This window comes from Gambusia affinis, linkage group LG07, assembly GCF_019740435.1.
Source record: "Gambusia affinis linkage group LG07, SWU_Gaff_1.0, whole genome shotgun sequence".
NCBI lineage: Eukaryota > Metazoa > Chordata > Actinopteri > Cyprinodontiformes > Poeciliidae > Gambusia > Gambusia affinis.
In genome coordinates, this window is record NC_057874.1 from 2,604,264 (window position 1) to 2,622,034 (window position 17,771).

General features: G+C 41.0%; 2 protein-coding genes across 4 annotated transcripts in view; one reads left to right on the forward strand and one right to left on the reverse strand.

Annotated features, from left to right (window-relative positions):
* The first annotated feature begins 86 nt into the window (after nt 1–86).
* Nucleotides 87–8,224, forward strand: si:ch211-112f3.4 (EF-hand and coiled-coil domain-containing protein 1). Of its 2 annotated transcripts, none has more exons than XM_044122331.1 (9): nt 87–830; nt 3,419–3,845; nt 3,928–4,062; nt 5,040–5,095; nt 5,173–5,314; nt 5,394–5,547; nt 6,064–6,156; nt 7,641–7,710; nt 7,791–8,224. In XM_044122331.1, the coding sequence occupies exons 1-9, from the start codon at nt 224–226 to the stop codon at nt 7,970–7,972; spliced, it is 1,866 nt and encodes a 621-aa protein (XP_043978266.1). In that variant the 5' UTR covers nt 87–223; the 3' UTR covers nt 7,973–8,224. The 2 variants fall into 2 exon arrangements, with proteins under 2 accessions (XP_043978266.1, XP_043978267.1); XM_044122332.1 differs by having other exon boundaries at nt 5,394–5,541.
* A 456-nt stretch (nt 8,225–8,680) lies between these two features.
* Nucleotides 8,681–17,771, reverse strand: part of slc41a1 (solute carrier family 41 member 1) — a 35,064-nt gene continuing 25,973 nt past the window's right edge. For both annotated transcript variants that reach the window (XM_044122333.1, XM_044122334.1), the window contains exons 7-11: nt 16,443–16,590; nt 16,272–16,351; nt 15,969–16,103; nt 14,754–14,902; nt 8,681–13,657 (exon numbers count right to left, since the gene is read on the reverse strand). In XM_044122333.1, the coding sequence (XP_043978268.1) occupies nt 13,472–13,657; nt 14,754–14,902; nt 15,969–16,103; nt 16,272–16,351; nt 16,443–16,590 (698 nt within the window). In that variant the 3' untranslated portion in view covers nt 8,681–13,471. The remainder of the gene's footprint in view (nt 13,658–14,753; nt 14,903–15,968; nt 16,104–16,271; nt 16,352–16,442; nt 16,591–17,771) is intronic.

Genomic DNA, 17,771 nt, shown 5'->3' on the forward strand with positions numbered 1-17,771 from the left:
GGACGCTTTATTGGAGTGTGAACACAAAGGGTGGAGTCGGAGCTGCTATTTTTTTTTTTTTTGTTCCCACCTGCAGGGATCAAATCTGAACTTGAAGAGCCTCAGGAAGAAATCGAAGTTGCGCTGAGGCCCCCGGAAGCAGCAGCTTCCCAGCCTGCTTCGAGATGCGTCTGAGAGCCCCGGTCTGCGGGGCTGCCGGGTCAAATCACTTTTAAGGTTGGCCATGCGGCGCACCGCGTTGGCGCTTCCACGCGTCCAGCCCTCTCCACGGGCGGCGCGTAAAAGCGAGTGGCTCCGCAGCGCCCTGGCCCATCACCACTGCCCCGATCCGGCGGCCGAGAACGAGATCATCGTTCTCGCCACCGGAATCGACCAGTACCTGCAGGAGGTCTTCCACCACCTGGCCCACCCCGGCCTGGACGACACGGTGTCCGGGGAGGACTTCGCCGCTCTGTGCGCCGTGCTGGGACTTCCCGGAGCCCAAAGGACGCCGGAAGCGGAGGATGGAAGCGGCGGTGGCGGAGCGGAGCAGCAGCAGCGTGAGGAGTTCGCGGATGTTTGTTCAGGTTTACCCGAGCGGCTTTCCTTTAAAGACTTTCACTCGCGGCTCTGCGGGTGTTTCCGAGTGCGCGCTGCGCCCGGAGTCAGCGGGGGTCGCGCCTGGCGTCTGCCGGTTTCCGAGGACACGGAGCTGGTGGAGAGACAGATCCGGCTGCGGTGGCCCCGGGTCCGGCGGAGGAAGTGTGTCAGTTTTGACCTGGGTCGAGATCAGACCGGAACCAAGAGCAGATCCGTGAAAAGCGGAGCCGAGGAGGAACTCCGTGAGCAAGGTAGGCTCACTACCGGAGACCTGTTGGATTTTTAAACAGAGAATCCTTCCAGGGCTCCTGTCAAAATAATAACTTTTCTACTTAAAAATAGAATTATTATTATTATTATTATTATTATTATTATTATTATTATTATTATTATTATTATTATTATTATTATTATTATTAGTAGTAGTAGTAGTAGTAGTAGTAGTAGTAGTAGTAGTAGTAGTAGTATTTTTATTATAACACATTTAGCTAAATGTTATGACGTTTATTTGGATTTTATGTGGCCAGCACATGATTTTACAAATTTGTTTCAAATAATTTAAAACAAAACAAAACAAAACAAAAAATACATAAAATAAATAAATACTAAATCGGAAAAGTGTGGCATGATTCATATAGAACTATTCGTGCTCCTTTGGAGAATATTTAGGGAATGTCTCTGTTCAACAGTGAGTTTGTTTACACAGAATTATTATTATTATTATTATTATTATTATTATTATTATTATTATTATTATTATTATTATTATTATTATTATTATTATTATTATTATTATTTATAACTCATCTCCAGCTCAGGCTGCTTGGATGGAGAACTTCTGGGATCTTTAATGCTCAAGTCCTTCAGTTGAATTTAGGTGTGGACTTTGACTGGGCCGTTCTAACACTGTATTATTCAATGTGAATAGAAGTGTGCCGTACAACGTACTGCTGTCACAACGATTCCAAATAAATACAGGACCAATACTGATACAATGCTTTTAATTACTTAAGTTTGGTCTATTATCAATCTACCAACCTTTAGGTGTTTTGTGGGATTTTTTAAAAATTATTTTATTAATTTAATCATAGTATTTTAAGATAATACTTAAGAACTATTATTTTTGGCTGAAGACAAGAAAAGAAAATACAACTACTTTCCTTCATTTCTCAAAGTCATATTTTCATCATTCACCATTTATAAATGTCACACCTTAAAATGAAATAATTATTTAGAAAGCTAAATATTTAGCCTCAAACTAAATATTTTATTTCGAAGCTAAATGTTTAGCTAATGTGCAAATTCATTTCATTTAGTTTGTAAGCTAAATATTTACTTTATTTAGCAAAAAAAAAAAAAAACCCTACATATTTAGCTCCAAATTACACATTTCATTAGCAAGCTAAATGTTTAGCAAAGTGTCATTACCAAATATTTATAACTTAAAAAGCCTTTTTATAGGCAATTTGTGATTTTCAAATTTCCTTTTAGCTACAGGCTATCTGTGCGTCTTTAAAAAGTCCTAAACTAACGTATCAAATATTAAGGCCTTAAAATGATCTGAAATTAATTACAGGGAAAAAAATGTTGGCTTTTGATACGTTAATCACAGGTCTTCAGTTTTGTGGTGAAAGGACTGTTCAGTGATTTCCCCAGAAAACTTGCCCAGCCTGGTGGTTGGGCTACAGCAGACATTCATCCAGACGGCCGCCGAGTTTTTGAGTAAAAAAAATGTTTAAAGGTGACAGGAAATGTGAAAATATCACTTTATAATTATGTGTTATTGAAAGATTGGAAGATTAATACCAGAACAGCAACTAGAAGGCTGTAAAAAATGTAAACGTTTTTAAAAGACTTAAATAAATAAGCACAAGTAAAGCCTGGTGGCCCGCCAGACTTTTAATGCACTGGGAAAAAACCCTGCTGTCGTATATTGTCATTTATGTAGCTTCTTTTATTCTCACAAGACTTCCCTGTCAAGCAGAAGTTGGATTTGCACGCAGACATTGTCACTGTGTTCTGCCTCAAGGTGACAGAACATGTTACTACTACTAACATACATTTGCTTGCTAGATAGCTAGATTTTTTTTGCATCTTTCATGGATAAATGCAAATTTCTCGTCAGTTGGCTGGATAACATTTGCTTTCACTACTGCCTCACTTTTGTTGCAAACCCTTTTAAGGCTCGGTGGATTCTGTGCAGCCGCTCCCCCCAGACCTTTAGGGTAGCCACTGTGGGGAGAGCCTCAAACAAACCTTCAAAACTGTCACTTTTTGCTGATTGATTGTAATACAGCAGGATCCAGCAACAAACCGTTGTATTTGTAGTTTTCTCCGTCTTAAATTTTGTGTTAGGTTTCATTTAAGCGTTGACTGTAGCTCTGTGGATAGAGAAGTTGTCTTGTGATCGGAAGGTTGTAGGTTCATCTTGACGTCCCCTGAGCAAGGCACTAAACCCCAAGTTGTGAATGTGATTGAAGAAGTGATGTACAAGTTCAGTCTGTTCACCGTTTAGAAGTCTGACTTGCTTAAAGCTGCAGAATTGAATGCTAAAGAAGATAGCATTTTATGTGTAATAAAACTTTCATTGAATTGCTGAATAATTCAACTAAACTGTTAGAGTTTAGTCTTATATCAGTTGCAGATATTTCATAGAAAAGCACCAGGGGAGAACTTGAGTCAGTAATGAAGTGTTCAGTTTTCCTTCAAAATGTCTGAATTGCTTTTATTGGACAAATCATGGTGGTATGTCCATTTTTTTATTTTTTTTCTTAATGTGAAATTTCTTCACTTTAAGATTTATAGTGAACTTGAAGTCTTAACGTGGCGTCTTCTCCAGATGAGGTGGGCGCTCTGAGGGAGCTGGTTGAGGACCTGCGCTCTGCTCTGCAGGGGAGCGACGCTCGCTGCCTGGCCCTGGAGGTCGCCCTCAGACGGGAGAGGAGCCGGACCCCCGCCGGCCCCTGCAGCCAAGGGGCCACCTTTTCTGTTCCCACAGCCTGCGGCGCGTTTACGCAGGGGAAACCGGGACAAACCGACAGACCTCAAAACCAGCCTGAAGGGACGAGGAAGGGACAGAGGAGGTGGGACATCAGAGACCCCCTGCTGAGGGAGCTGAAACTGATTCGGTCGTCACGTGACGGGCAGTTAGAGGAGGCCATCAAATTCAATGAGCGTTTGGAGGAAGAGCTGCAGTGGGCGTACCAGGAAGTTCGCAAGCTGCAGGGGGTGGAATCGTCCCTGAGGAGGGAGAACAGCCAGATCAGGTGCTCTAAAATTCCAGAAATGTAAGAAGAAGAAGAAAAAGTGAATTTATTGGAAATTTGTGATGATCTATGATGCTGACAGGAGGCGGGCGGAGGAAGCTAGAGAGGCTCTCAACGTGGGGCTGCAGAAGGTCCGGCTGATCCAGGAACAGGCCCGGTTGGTGCCGCAGCTCCAGTCCACGATCACCCAGCTGGAGACGCAGCTGCTGCGGTACAGGTACAGCGCCGGGTTCGGTCGGGTGAGCAGGAGAGTTCTGTGTCTGGGCGTGTTTCAAGATCCAGTTACACTTCATTTGCCTCGGTCCTTTTTTGACTTCTACACGTCCTCACTCTTTGAAAACAGTCAGGTTGCCTCAGAGGTTGCAGCAGCAGCCCAACATAAAAACACAGTTTTTACATTAAAAGATACAAAAACTCAGAGGTGCACTGGCAGGTATCATAGATCAACGGTGAACAAAGCCTCAATGCTTATAAACCTAGCTAAATCTGGTTCTAATGTCACTGTTACTGGTGTAAAAAAAAAAACAACAAAAAACATATTTAAAGTAAATATGATTCTTAGCCTGGTGTGGATGGGGGTGAGGGGGAGGAAGTAAAGCCTGGTGGGCTGCCAGGCTGATAACATACTGACAGAAACCCTGCTGGACTTGATTGTTGTCCGATGAGTCAGTTCATAATGGGGTTTTTTACCCGTCAGTTTTCAAAATGATATTAACGCCTCACAGTATATTCAACTTGATTTCATTTTCATTCGGCTCAACAAGCTGAACAGAGAATCCACACCGTGCCTTTACACATCAAGCAGAGGAATGAAAGCAACTTTTTCTCCGCAGAGACACTGATTGTGTTTTGAGTGACTTCGTGTAAACAGTGAAATGACCTGATTGCACTCAAATTATGAATGATTCATCTGCTGTGGCCCGACAACTTCCTCCTGGTCCTCATAAACCTGATTTTAGAAACCCGTTTGTGTGTAATCAGATATTTCAGGTGTTTTGTTGTTGATCTGGAGGATAAAATCTCTCTCTGCTGCCACACTGGAGACTTCAGCCAAAAGTTTTGAAATCAGGGAACATTTCTCCACCTGAAGTGATCGGAAGTGGGCAAGACGCTTTGAAAGATCGATGCGTTATGTCCAAACGTTTCTGCCCTTCCCCACTAAATGCTCGTTGTCGTTGTTTCTGTCTCCGGCAGAATCGGCTGCACCTGCCTCTCCGAGAGCCGGTCGAGTCAACCTGAGGACCCGAGTGGTGAGACAGCTGGAGTGCCGCGGACAGCTGAAGACACGGCACGCCTGAAGGCTTAACTCCAGCTCATTCTTCCCCAGATGCAGAGGGTCTGCAGCGGGCGGTGGAAGGGAGAGCCGCCTCTGACGAAGAGGAAGACAACGGGGGTCTGGAGGAGACGGGAAACTGTTGCTCCTCAAAGGAGAAGAGCGTCGCCTCACGGAGTCCCGGCTGCGTCGAAGGGTCTGTCACCGTCCTGCTCTGTTGTTCATAACCGAATGTTTGTGTAGAGAGGGATCCAATGCCACCTGTGATCTTCCAGATGTCAGAACAACACAGTCCATCGTCCTCTCTCTCCGAGTCGCTCGGAGCTCCCAAAGCGCCCCGGCTCTACTGCAGACGGCACAGACTGCTGCAGCGGGACGGGGCCAAACCAAGGGGAGAAAAACGGACGCGGACGCTTTGGAAAGGTAAAGGTGAGTAGTTATTACCTAAAGTCAACCAAAAACCAGACCTAGGCAAAAAGTATTGATCACAATAAACCTAACTATGGTTGGCTGTTCGTTTTTCTTCTTCATTACAATGTACCCAGCACTCTTTGTTAGCTTTAGCATCTTAACCAGTAAAACATCCAAACATCATTGTATGTATTAAGGGCAGTCGCTGTATGCCAGATCTATTACTGGTATTCTGAATTTGCACCCATGATCTTCAAGGTCATGCAATGGTGATCACAACCTGATTAGAATCATCATTATCAGATGATTCTAATATCAAAGCTATTTGTCCTAATTAGCTCTGATAACGATGTCATTAAGCACAACAATGACTTTAAAACGGGACATTATTAGGGATGGAGGGAATAAGTATTTGAAGTTCAAGATAATTTACAACTTTAACTGTGACCAACAATGAGCAGGACACAGAGCGGTGTGTGTGTGTGTGTGTGTGTGTGTGTGTGTGGGCGTATGCGTGCGTGTGTGTCTCCAAAGAGGCCTGAGGACGAGGTGGAGAAGACACGTCTGTCTCTGCTGGAGGACAAACTCGCAGATTCACTCACCCTGCTGCTACAGCTGCGCAACACGGTGCTCACACACACACACACACACACACACACACACACACACACACACACACACACACGCCCACACACACACAAACAAACACACCAACCCACAGGGAGGGACAGAGATGCTCTTCATACAGCTTTGCAGCGCCATCTAGTGTTCGACCTGCCAGTTCACTTCCTGTTACTTTCCAGTTGGGTCATTTCAGTTCCTCCAGATATACAGTAGTGGCTCTTTTAAATGATGTCAGCTTGTTGTATTGTGCATCTGTACATAAGGAACAGAGTATAGAGATGAGAGAATGCCTAATGTTGAACATTTCTGCATGTTAGTGCGGCAAGCTCTCACTAGTTTAGCCCCTTAAAGCTCTTTTGTACGCTACACATTTCTACAAAAAAAAAAAAAAAAGAGGTCTAATTATGATGTCAGCACAGTGATGCTGACCAAATGTCAGATTGAGATTGGATGGTTATCTCTAAGTCTTTAGTGGACTTAATAAAAGGAAATAAAAGTCACAAACAGGTACCTTGTAATGAGCTTAAACAGGACACAATTACAGGTTCTTGCATGGCAACAAATAGAACTCATGTCAACACAAAATAACATTTTGTGTGAAGTTCCAAAAATGTATACATGGCTCCTACAGTGCCTGAGGTGCAAGATGTAAAGGTTAAGGGTCACCTGAACATTGTTTGCGCCAGCCACATGCCAGGCCGTTGCACAGTGCAATCCACACCTCAAATGACCGCTACCAAATGCCATCCGGCGTCTTTGCGCCGCTCTCTGGAACGCCAGGCTGACACTGCAAGAGTTTGAAATTGTTGGCCGATTTTCAAAACCTGAGAACGATGACAAAAATCTTAAGTATGACAGGTTTTTGTCGTGTGTGTGTGGTGTTGAGCCACATGGCAGGAGCAACACACAAAACAAATTCACTCACCAACATTAAGTCTTAAAAAACCTCTAAGGACCAAACGTGACTTCAGAGTGAACAGAAATGGCCGACGAAGAAGAAGCAGTGGCGATAGTTTTGTGGACTGTAATTAACAAGAGAAAAAACAACACAAAGATGTCTCTGATGCCCACTGGACTTTCTGGTGCACCGTGGCAGTTGTTTTTGGTCGTCTTCCGTTTGTGTCTGTGTTTCCATCAACTCGCTTTCTGACTGGCTTCTAGTCACATGCAACAGGCAGCATTGTCATTTGTCCACGACACACAGTGCGATATCAGGCCAACACAATCCAATGTGACAAACACCCCAGGTTTGAGATTGGAGCGGTTCTGACATCCTTCCGACTGGACGGGATCGCTCTCAACACACCACACACACACACACACACACAAGAGGATAATAAGATTACCCAATTGTCCCTTCTCGACAAATGGAAGGGAAAACCGGGAGCTCAGTGCATCAGTCTTATCAGTCCATTCAGATTACTGATCACAATTGGTCTGTTCTTTGATCCTCATCACTGAGTCAGACTCTCTGGATTTTTCCTTAGAATGTGTCACGCAAGGTCCTGGAGAAAATGGTGGTGGATAGTCTTGGTGTCCGCAGCCAAACTGAAGCTGGTATGTCTGCTCTGCTCTGCTCTCTTCTTTTCCTGTTCTAGTGTTGCTCACTTGCTAAACCTTTTTGCTGACCTGTGAAGGTCAAGCCCAGGACCTGCAGGCTGCTGGCTCTGATGGCCTCAGCATCCACTTGACCCCCAGCGACCTTCCCAAAAGAAAAGGGGAGGAGGATGAGGGAGGAGGGCAGAATGGAGAGAAACATCTGCATCCACCTGCAGGGTGTCAAACGAACAATATTAACTCTCTGCTAATCTCCGGTTAGCAAGCTAACATCTGTCATTCCTGTTCTACTGCATATAATACTGACATGTTTTACCATGTTAACCTTAAATATGCCTACTTCATCCAAACGGCTATTTTACATGTATTTAATTATATAAAAATAATATTTAAATTGAGCACTTGTGTAGAAATAAAGAGTTCTAATTATGTACATGTATGCATTTTGGGTTTCTGAACTTCCTGCAACCTACCTCAGTCCTTGGCTGCTCAGTCAATAAAGCAGATCTACTTATGTAATAGTGTCGATGTGCTTCTTGTGGAAACCAAGTGTAATCAATATATCAACTAGCTAAGAAATATTTTACATTTTCAAAACATTAGCTGAAAGTAGAAAAGTAAAATGAGCTGATCACATGGTGGCCTCCAAAACACAGTCAGCAGGGCTGCAGGATGAGAGTCTTTAACCAGATGTCACTCAGTTATGGAGACTGAGTTTCCAACCAGCCAGCAGACGGACTCTGTCCGTAACAACTAGTTCTGTTGTTATGACCAGATCCGTTACCAGGATGAATGGGTCTCCTGAATGTCTCCAACAACAGATTTCTTGAGGTGTAAATGGGGAAAAAAGACAAACAGGATAAATGGATAGTTATTTTTAGTCATACAGGAAACACCAAATTCTTTTGGGATACACTGCTAGCAAAAGTGAAGGATACGTGACGTTTGGATGAAATTTAACCAATAAAAGGAAATTTTAGGTGGATTTATTTAGGTCAGATATACAACCATCAGCATTACACAGTAACATGATCAACTAGCAGGTATTTAAAATCCTGAGTGATTTACAAGACGGACCCTGAAAAGTACCAGGGTCCGTACCAAAGAACATTTACATACATACAGATCATTACAGCTAAAACAAATCTAAGGTCAGTCAAAAGAATAAACCAACTTAACTCTTCAAAGCGGTATGCTCTAACAGCTTTAAAGCTGTCACACATAACATAACATCAATAATCCCATCTCATGAGTTTGATAGAATCCCTGGCTTTCTCACAAAGTACAATGGAGAAAATACAGAGTGTGCCGTCTGCTCCAACAAGAATAATTATGATGTCAGCACAGTGATGCCGACCAAATGTCAGCATCACTGACATTTGGTCGGCATCACTGATCCGGATTTGACAAAAGAACAATGCAAACAAAGCAACTGTATGAAATAATATAGTCATTTATTTATTTCCAGCAAATTACAATGTCCTGCAGAGAGAAAGCCTTCCTCCTGCCTCACAGAAGGGGGGCTTTTTAGAAGACAAACATGTAAAAGACGTCAGACATTACAAGACTGCATTTGTCTACATCAGTATTCCCTAAAGGTAGGATAGAGTGGACATTACGGTGATGTGGACATTACGACATTACGGTTCAACAGCTTGATCTGGCTGAGGATGCTGGCGGCCTGTCAGTGGGATTCCTTGTTAGGGCTCAATAGTTTAAAGCATTTGGTTATACAAAGCAGAAGCTGGGTGGTGAGTGTTATTAGATTGCTTTTGGAACAATATCTACTTTCTATCTTGGAAGCTCACTTCTAGTGTTTCCCAGATGTCTGCTGTGCCACACGAACAAAAAGCGATGGTCACACCTCTGCTATCCGTGGCCACAGTCATTTTCACATTCACACATTGCAGTAATCACACTGTACATCATTTATTTATCCAATCTAATTAAACAAACTCTACTTTGTGGCTTACATAACTTCTGATTGGTTACTCTAAAAGTTGAGCTTGGCTCTGACAGATTAAGACCGTCTCATTTCATGGACGGATGTGTTCCTCATTTCAGGAGGGACATTTCTGTGTATAATCTGTTGATGTGAAGACTCCTATTAGGCACTGTGATAGTCACTAAGCTCACTGCTGTCATATTACAATGAGTACCAAAATGCTGGCCAATGGCCACTTGCAGATAGGAAATCTGACAACATTGATGACAAACGGACTCAGCCAAAAGAAAATGACAAAATAAACATCCTTACATATAGAATAAATATAGTATGTACAATTTGCTTTGTGTGCTTCTAAAAAATAAATAGATGTAGCATTTCTTGCCTTTTTATAGAAGTATACACAACTTGAAGAAGAGAAAAAATGCTGGCACCAGTTTGATAAAGAGTGTCAAGGATACAAACAGATAGAAATAGATGGAAGAATGAAAAGCCAAAGGCAAAGTGGCAGCTATGTCTCTGGGTGGGCAATTTGAATACGGAGAACAAGTTCTTTATGTAAGTTAAGACTTGCAGTGCCATCTGGTGGTGGATTTGCTAACTACAGTACATTGATGCATTCGGATGGCACAGAAAAGGTTGCTCTTTGTTTAAAGTGGTTGTATGCTCGATTTCTTTTAAGAACACAAAACAATCATCTTTGAGAGATAAAAAGATTAGGACATAGAAATGGAATATAAAAAAATAAAAAACCAAGCTCCAAACACCTGACATAAAAAAAAAACATCTTTAAGACCACAAAGCAAAGGATTTTTAACAATTAAAATCAATTTTTTCACATTCGCACTATGTGCTCTGCTTGTGCTTTTTGCTGGCCCCGTTCAGAAAAACAACAACAAACAATTAAAAGTAAAACATTACATGACTCTCTCCTCCGCCATAATTTCTACTTGGAAGCCAGTCCAAATAGATAACAACCATAGGCCATTAAAGACAGGAAGAGCTGATCTGATGATAGGCCGTTTGTGAAGGATGGTGGGAAGAAGAAGAATATATATGCTAAAGTGGAACAGGAAAACACTAGTGAAGATTCTTGTCCTTAAATAAACTTCATCCAAGAGTTCAGATTCATCCCATACCATACAGGTGAATGTTAGAAGATCCTATTTACGTTTTACACGAGAAAAAAAAAAAAAAAAAAAAAAATGGCACTGTTCAAATAGAACAGAAAAAAAAAATCAGCTTTTATGTATTTAACTGTATCACTGAGTTAAATAAATAAAATGTTACTTCACTATCACTGGTTTCTTGTTATAAGTTCTTTATATAAATAATCAGTATCTTTTATGTGTCAAGGTTTATTATATTCTCTCAAAAACAGTTTATTTTTGACAACATGAGTTGTTGCTGATGCTAATGACTTAGCATTGTTGAAAAAAGTCCCCCAGTTTGGTGTTCTGAGTTATTACGTTTTTTAACATATCCTCGTGTTAGCATGTTGTGTAGTGTGACATCACTTTAGTAGAAACAATATTGAAAGAGGTAAAAGTTTTCTAAAAACTATAACACTCAGCTGCTACCTTATTTACTTCTAGCTACCAGTTGCTAAGAATACAATGAGTCCCATGAGTTACGTTAGAGATGTCTTGCAGTCTTTTAACAGTCTATAACCCATCTTTTATATTGCTAAGAGCTTTATAGCAGCAGAAGGAATTATCATAGTCTATAGAGCAACATGAGCTTTGTTAGCTAGCTCGTTGCTGGACTCTCTTTGTTCCCGTAGCACAGTAAAGCTATTTCAGGCAATTTCATTGGAGCAAATGGATCTAGCTATGAGTAGACATTTTATCAGCTGGTGTTTTAAACAAAAGCTACAGGAAAAAAATTAAACGTTGCTCATTTTGTGAATTCAAAAACAGAGGGCAAAAACCAACATTTAAACTAGCCAGAAGCTGGTACAAGATCCTCATGGTACAGTAGCCTTAAATAAAAATATGGCAGTTTCACTGTAGTTAGATTATTTTAAACTGAAATGAACTATTTGCTTTTGTTTAAACATTTTAGCTAAAATGTACTTTTACAGCTGGAGTTTTAAAACAGTGTTGCTTTAGAAAGAGTTATGCGTCAGGCTTGCTTGCATCTTCACTGATTTTCCTTCTAGCTGTTTCCTCCAGATATATAAAAGAGGTGTTGTTATGACCTTTATTACGCATTTAAAAGAGAAGATATTTTGGGTTTAATGAGATATTAACCTTGCCATAATGAGTTTTGATCTTGTCATAACAATAACTTTTTCCCATTTATAAAGGAGATATTCCCACTGAATTTATTTACAAGCTCTGGCAGTTAAACGCTTCCATCCAACTACCTTTGAACCTTTGAGCCCATCACTGAAATCAACTGCTATGCATAGTATCGTATTGAGTTTTCTTTGTTTTGGAGGATTTCCCTGGCCAAGAAAACAAACAAGGAACCTAGTCTAATAAAAAAAAGCTTCTTCCCTGACCTTAAACATTCCACACTAAACTCTCAGGTGCTCAAACAAAAACATATGCATGTTTTATTTCAGGCTGGATTTTTCTCTGAATACAGGCACCAAACATGTGCTGTTCCAATATTTAACCTGCTTCTGCCTGAACCGATTATCATATAAAAAAAACCCCAACTCTTTGTGTGTTTTCTGTCAAGCAGGTGCTAAATTTAGTAGATATTTGTATTCTAAAGATATTTAGTATGCAAACAAGCCTAAACTAGGTATAATTGGGAATAAATCTGAATGCTAAATGGCAGCAAAGTGCTTTCAAAGTGATCCTTGGTGTGAGTGAAATATGCATCAACAGGCACATTAAGGCAAATTTTACAACAGTGAATCTTAAAGGGGTTAAAGATAAACCAGTGCTCCTGGTGGACTCTAAGGATGTTGCACGTGCACGTTCCATATTATTAGGAAAAAGGTGAAAATAATTCTCACTGCACTGAATGAGCAAAACCTTGACGGACTATCTTCCAGTCTGTTAAGTTTTGACATAATTTAGGAGGGACAGCAAACACTGGGAGTGCATCTTCAAACCAAGACCTGGAATCTGCGCTAAAAAAGAATTTAGGTCCAGTCCCCTGAAGTAAAACCAGAGCCTCGTTTGCTACTGTAATGAAGCATAACAACAAAGAAGAAAAAATGCATTTAACCAAAAACACAAGACATGACTTCAGAGTTAATTCAACAGCACTTGGAGATTAAGTATTCGTTCTAGGCTTGTTTGGATGTGTGGGATTTTTGTGCTCTTTTTTTTTTTTTGCTACTTTTTTTTTTTTTAAACAAAAGGGCTTACGTCCCCATTGAAAATAATGAGGACTTGCCGTGCACATAAAACAGATATCAAATCATACCAAGAGCATCATTTGTTAACAATAAGACTATTAATAAAAGTGGTAGGACTCAAGTGTTAGGTAAGATTAAGTAGCGTTGGAGCCTGTGAGGCTGGATCTATCATTGGTCAGAGTTTTTTTTTTTGTTGTTTTTTTGCATGTTGGGGGTTGAGATGAAGAGGTCTGTGTTCCGTGGTGACAGCAAGACTCAGGATTTACATGCTGCTGCTGTGCCGACAGTAAAACAGCGTCCTGATATCCTGAGGGCGAGATTCCGCCAAGAACACGTCACCCAGAGCCCTTCGGGAGATCAGCCCTTTTATTGTAGATGTCCACTGTCAGACTCAGGCACACGGGTGATGTTCATCAAGTTCATCAAGTGTTTTTTGCATGCGAGCTTACAGTATGTGTAAGTTTTAAGGTTTTTTTGTGCGTTATGTTTGCATGTATTCAGTTGCCTAAATTGGAGTCTCTGTCCCCGATGAACCAACGCATGTGGAAGCAGAGGGCGAGGAAGCCGGTTCCCAGGAGGTCACCCAGAGCGGTCAGGTACGGGATGGAGAAGTTGTCGGGGTCCATGCCTCGGCCCCACATCCAGTGAACCATCCAGTCAGCCAGGTACAGGAGGATTGCGACCTGCAGCAGAGACAATTTAAGCACGTTATGCCTAGACTCAACAACATGCCGCGATCTGCCAAGATGCTAAAGCATTTTTGTAACACAATTACAAAACCTGCATTACTGGAAATCAACCACAAAGTATTTGGATTATTTTTCTACGTTCAGTTTTTGCAACCGGTGAATTAAATCATCAATGAAACATCAGTTTAAAAATGCATATCCTCCTGCTGGACAAAATCTGTGAAAGCAACAGTAACACCGCAGGGCAGACGTCGCCAAACTGTTTAGGTTCTAGACGATGTGTGCTCACTCCGTCCAGCAGAAACAGTAACTTGCTCAATAACTAACATTCAGGTCTTACAATTTGAACTGGTGATTGTTGAACTATAAGGAAATGGAGAAATTACAAGAGGAAATGAAGATGAGGAGGATAAAATGGAGGAAGAAGAAAGAGTCGGAGTATGTGCCCGTGTTGCTTGGAAACATGAATTTGACAGTATGCTTCACAGAGCTCCATTTTCTAACTCAAGCTGCTTACAGTTAGCATCAGGATCATAATATTTTCTAAGATATGATAAAATGGTGACTTACAAACACATAAACACACTTCATTGTCACTGAAAACATCCATTTATTATCCTCCAATCTGTTTTGCGTTAGCTTCTGCTAAAAGGGCCGGCTCCTGCTAACTTTGTTAGCTCCTGCTAATGGTGTTAGCTCTACATAGTGAACAGTAAATTACAAGCCAATCACACCTGATGGTGATCTTTGTAGGTAAAAAGAAAAAAACAAAAACCAATAAAATTACACAATTTTTCAAAGTTTTTACGCATCACTGACATCAACAATGTCCAGATTATTTGGAAAATCCCAACAAATTTAGACCAACTAGTTCAGCTCATCATGGATCAAGGAACATGTACAGTTTGACTTAAATAAAGCATGTAATTTTCCATTGCAAATCCAAATAGCTCACTGGACAGTAAAAGGATTGTTTTTGTTCAGTCTACATTTTGATACAGCTTTCATAAACACCCTATTTTGTTTATGAAGGACAGAAGGCTGTTATCTGTTTCATAGTGAGATATATTTATGAGGGAGGTGTGTGTACCTGCAGTAGAGCAGCTACCAGGTAGAAGGTGATGAAGATGGGGGTCAGGGTGGTGTGACCCCCTCTCAGGGAGTTAATGGTGTAGAGGAAGATGATGTGACCCGGGGCAACCAGGAAGAAGAGAACACGGGCAGACCGACAGTTCACAGCTGGAGAAGAGAAGGGATAACATGACTGAAGATGGCTTCATGGTGATTCTGCATTCAGTGAAATACAAACATAATCCTTTACACATTTTGTCCTGTTACAACCACAACATTCTAATTGAATGAAATATTTTATCTGATAGACCAACACAGAGGGGATACAGCTTTGCACATCTACAGCTTGTGTGTTATATATATATATATATATATATATATATATATATATATATATATATATATATATATATATATATATATATATATATATATATATATATATATATATATATATATAAGCAAAGGCGAAATATTTATTTGATTAACGTTGTCTTACTGATTATGTTTTATGAGCGGGGCTGTCTATGTGGTGTGCTGATGTATTTGCCTTCCATCAATTGTATCCTCTCTCTCCCATCAGTTTGTCTAAAAATGTATCATCAATACCAAGAGTTTTGTTTAGACGATTTGTTTATTTTTTTATTTTGCTCCCTCAGACCAACACACCGCATTGGAGTTTGGCATCAGAGGGCACAACAGAAGCATGTCCTTGTACAGCTGTTGGCGTGATTTGTTTTTGGTTTTTCAGCTTTTACTTTGCATAAATTCTCCATTGATTTTGTAGATGATAAAGAGTCCAACGGTGTCTTGAAAAACCTTTTTTGTTCATTTTCAACAAAAAAAACAAACTTTAAAGTTTTTTGAGGATTTCATTGGGTTTGATTAAAATGAACATGTTTTAACCAAATACAGACACACAGTTGTGTGTGTATATATACATACATTCTTGAATGGCTACTTTTTATTTTTACTTGAGTAAAATTATGCTAATGTAGTGCGACTCTTACTGGAGTACAATATTTGGCGACTCTGCCCACCTCTGGGTTTAGAGGGCCAGGTTGGTTTGGAGAGCCTTTACCCAGAAGAAATCTGATGGAGGGTAAATACTTTTTCATGGTTCATAAAAGCACCACTGGATATAATGAACCCGCTGCATAGTGCATACGTCCTGATTGGTCATCATGGTGAAAGGTGTGTACAGAAAACCACAGAGTGCTGCCTTGTTACTTACTGGAGCCCAAAAAGGAAGAGCAGGGTGTGGGACACTTCCTGGGTGCCAGGTTGGGGTCCCCCAGGGGGAGCCCATTCATGTGGAGATATGTAGAGATCCGGCTGGCCTGAACTGCCACCAGGTTGCCTCCTACACCTGCTCCACGTCAACACACACACACACACACACACACACACACACACGCACACACGCCCGCACGCACACACACACACACACACACACACACACACAGAGGAGTGAGCTGTTTCACATAGTAAAGAGGGCTTTACTGCATGTCTTCTTTGTTTGTCTCCATTGCCTTACCGTTGATGACTGGAGTGAAAACAGCCATGCCAGAGAAGTTTGGGTCGCTAACGGTCTTGTCAAGGATCAGACCTCCAACACTGAAAGAAAATGGAAAAGAAAGATGAGTTTTTATGTGCCTGTTCTTATATCAGCCAGTTTAGATCAATGGAATCAGACGGTAGTGCCTGCCTGCTGATGGCCATGGCGATGATGACCGGTTCCCAGCCTGAATAGAGGACTTCTCTGGTAGCTGGGATCTTCCTGGCTATGAAGACCCACAAAGGACACATCGCCACAAACACCGCACACACCAGCGGGTTGGCGTAGTCATTGTACTCTGAATGGGAGGAGACACATTGATCTTTAACTCCAGGCAGCTGATACTATTTTTTTGTTACTATTTCTTTGTTTAGTTTCATAGCTAAATATTTAGCATTGAGTTAAATATTTAGTGTTATAACAAAGTTTTTAGTTTGCTAATGAAATATTTACCTTATTTAGCTTGCTGACTAAATGTTTAGTTTGGAGTTAAAATATTTATTTTGCAAAAAAAATATTTACATGGAACTAAATATTTATTTTTCTAACTAAATATTCAGTTTTACTAGCTAAATATTTAGTTTGCTAAGAAAATTTTTAACTTGGAGCTAAATATTTAGCTCAGTTATTAAATATTTAGATTGAAACTGTGACATTTATAACTGAATGAAAGCAAGACTGAAAAATGAACCTACATTGTTTTTTCTTATGATAGATTAAATTAGCCAAATTATTGCTGCTAATTGTTGTCATCTTTACAAATGGCACTCCATGAAAAGCATCTCTTCCTCGCAGTTCTGCACAAATTTATGTAAGTCACCTAAAATCTCAAAAACACATTGAGATTTGTGATATAAATACAAGTGCAAAGACTTTTGCATCTTCTGTGATGCAGTGTTACTCCTCTGACACAACAGGAGACTCCAAAGCCTAAAAAAAACCCCTACAAAAAACACAACATCCGAGTAGACAAGAGTCCCAGACACCAGCTGTGTTTGTGTATCTGAGCAAAAAATATCCCAAATATGCTCAGCAGAGCAGCCCAGTGCAGCACTTAAAGGGAGTGAGTTTGTTTTTTGGGACAGTCTCTGACAGATGCAAGACTTACAGGATTACAGTATTCTCTGTGGGTCTGTCTGTGGAAACTGTAGCTCTGCAGCTGGGTGTGTCGCCGGCCAAGTCGCGGCCGCAGTGCTGACGGCGAACTGTGGAGATCCTCACCCAAAAACACAGCAAGATTAGGCGTGGGAGGGCTTTCATCTTTATTTACCCCACACAGGCAGGAGCAGAGCCACATTTTACACAAGCTGCACACGCTGCTGCACCCTTTCGCTTCCTCACTGAAAGCCGTTTGGAAAGCTGTGCTTCAATGAGGATTTCTGTCTTTAAATGCCACCTGGCAGTTGGCTCTATCAGTGGTGGAAGGATTCATTTAAGCCGGAAATTGCAACAAACTAAAAGACTATGAGAAAGAATAAA

Excerpts from the sequence above, each read along its gene's own strand:
- si:ch211-112f3.4 (XM_044122331.1), top strand. The coding sequence starts at position 224 with ATGCGGCGCACCGCGTTGGCGCTTCCACGCGTCCAGCCCTCTCCACGG. Across the intron at positions 4,063-5,039 it reads ACGCAGCTGCTGCGGTACAG|AATCGGCTGCACCTGCCTCT; the intron begins GTACAGCGCCGG and ends TGTCTCCGGCAG. Across the intron at positions 5,548-6,063 it reads GACGCTTTGGAAAGGTAAAG|AGGCCTGAGGACGAGGTGGA; the intron begins GTGAGTAGTTAT and ends GTGTCTCCAAAG.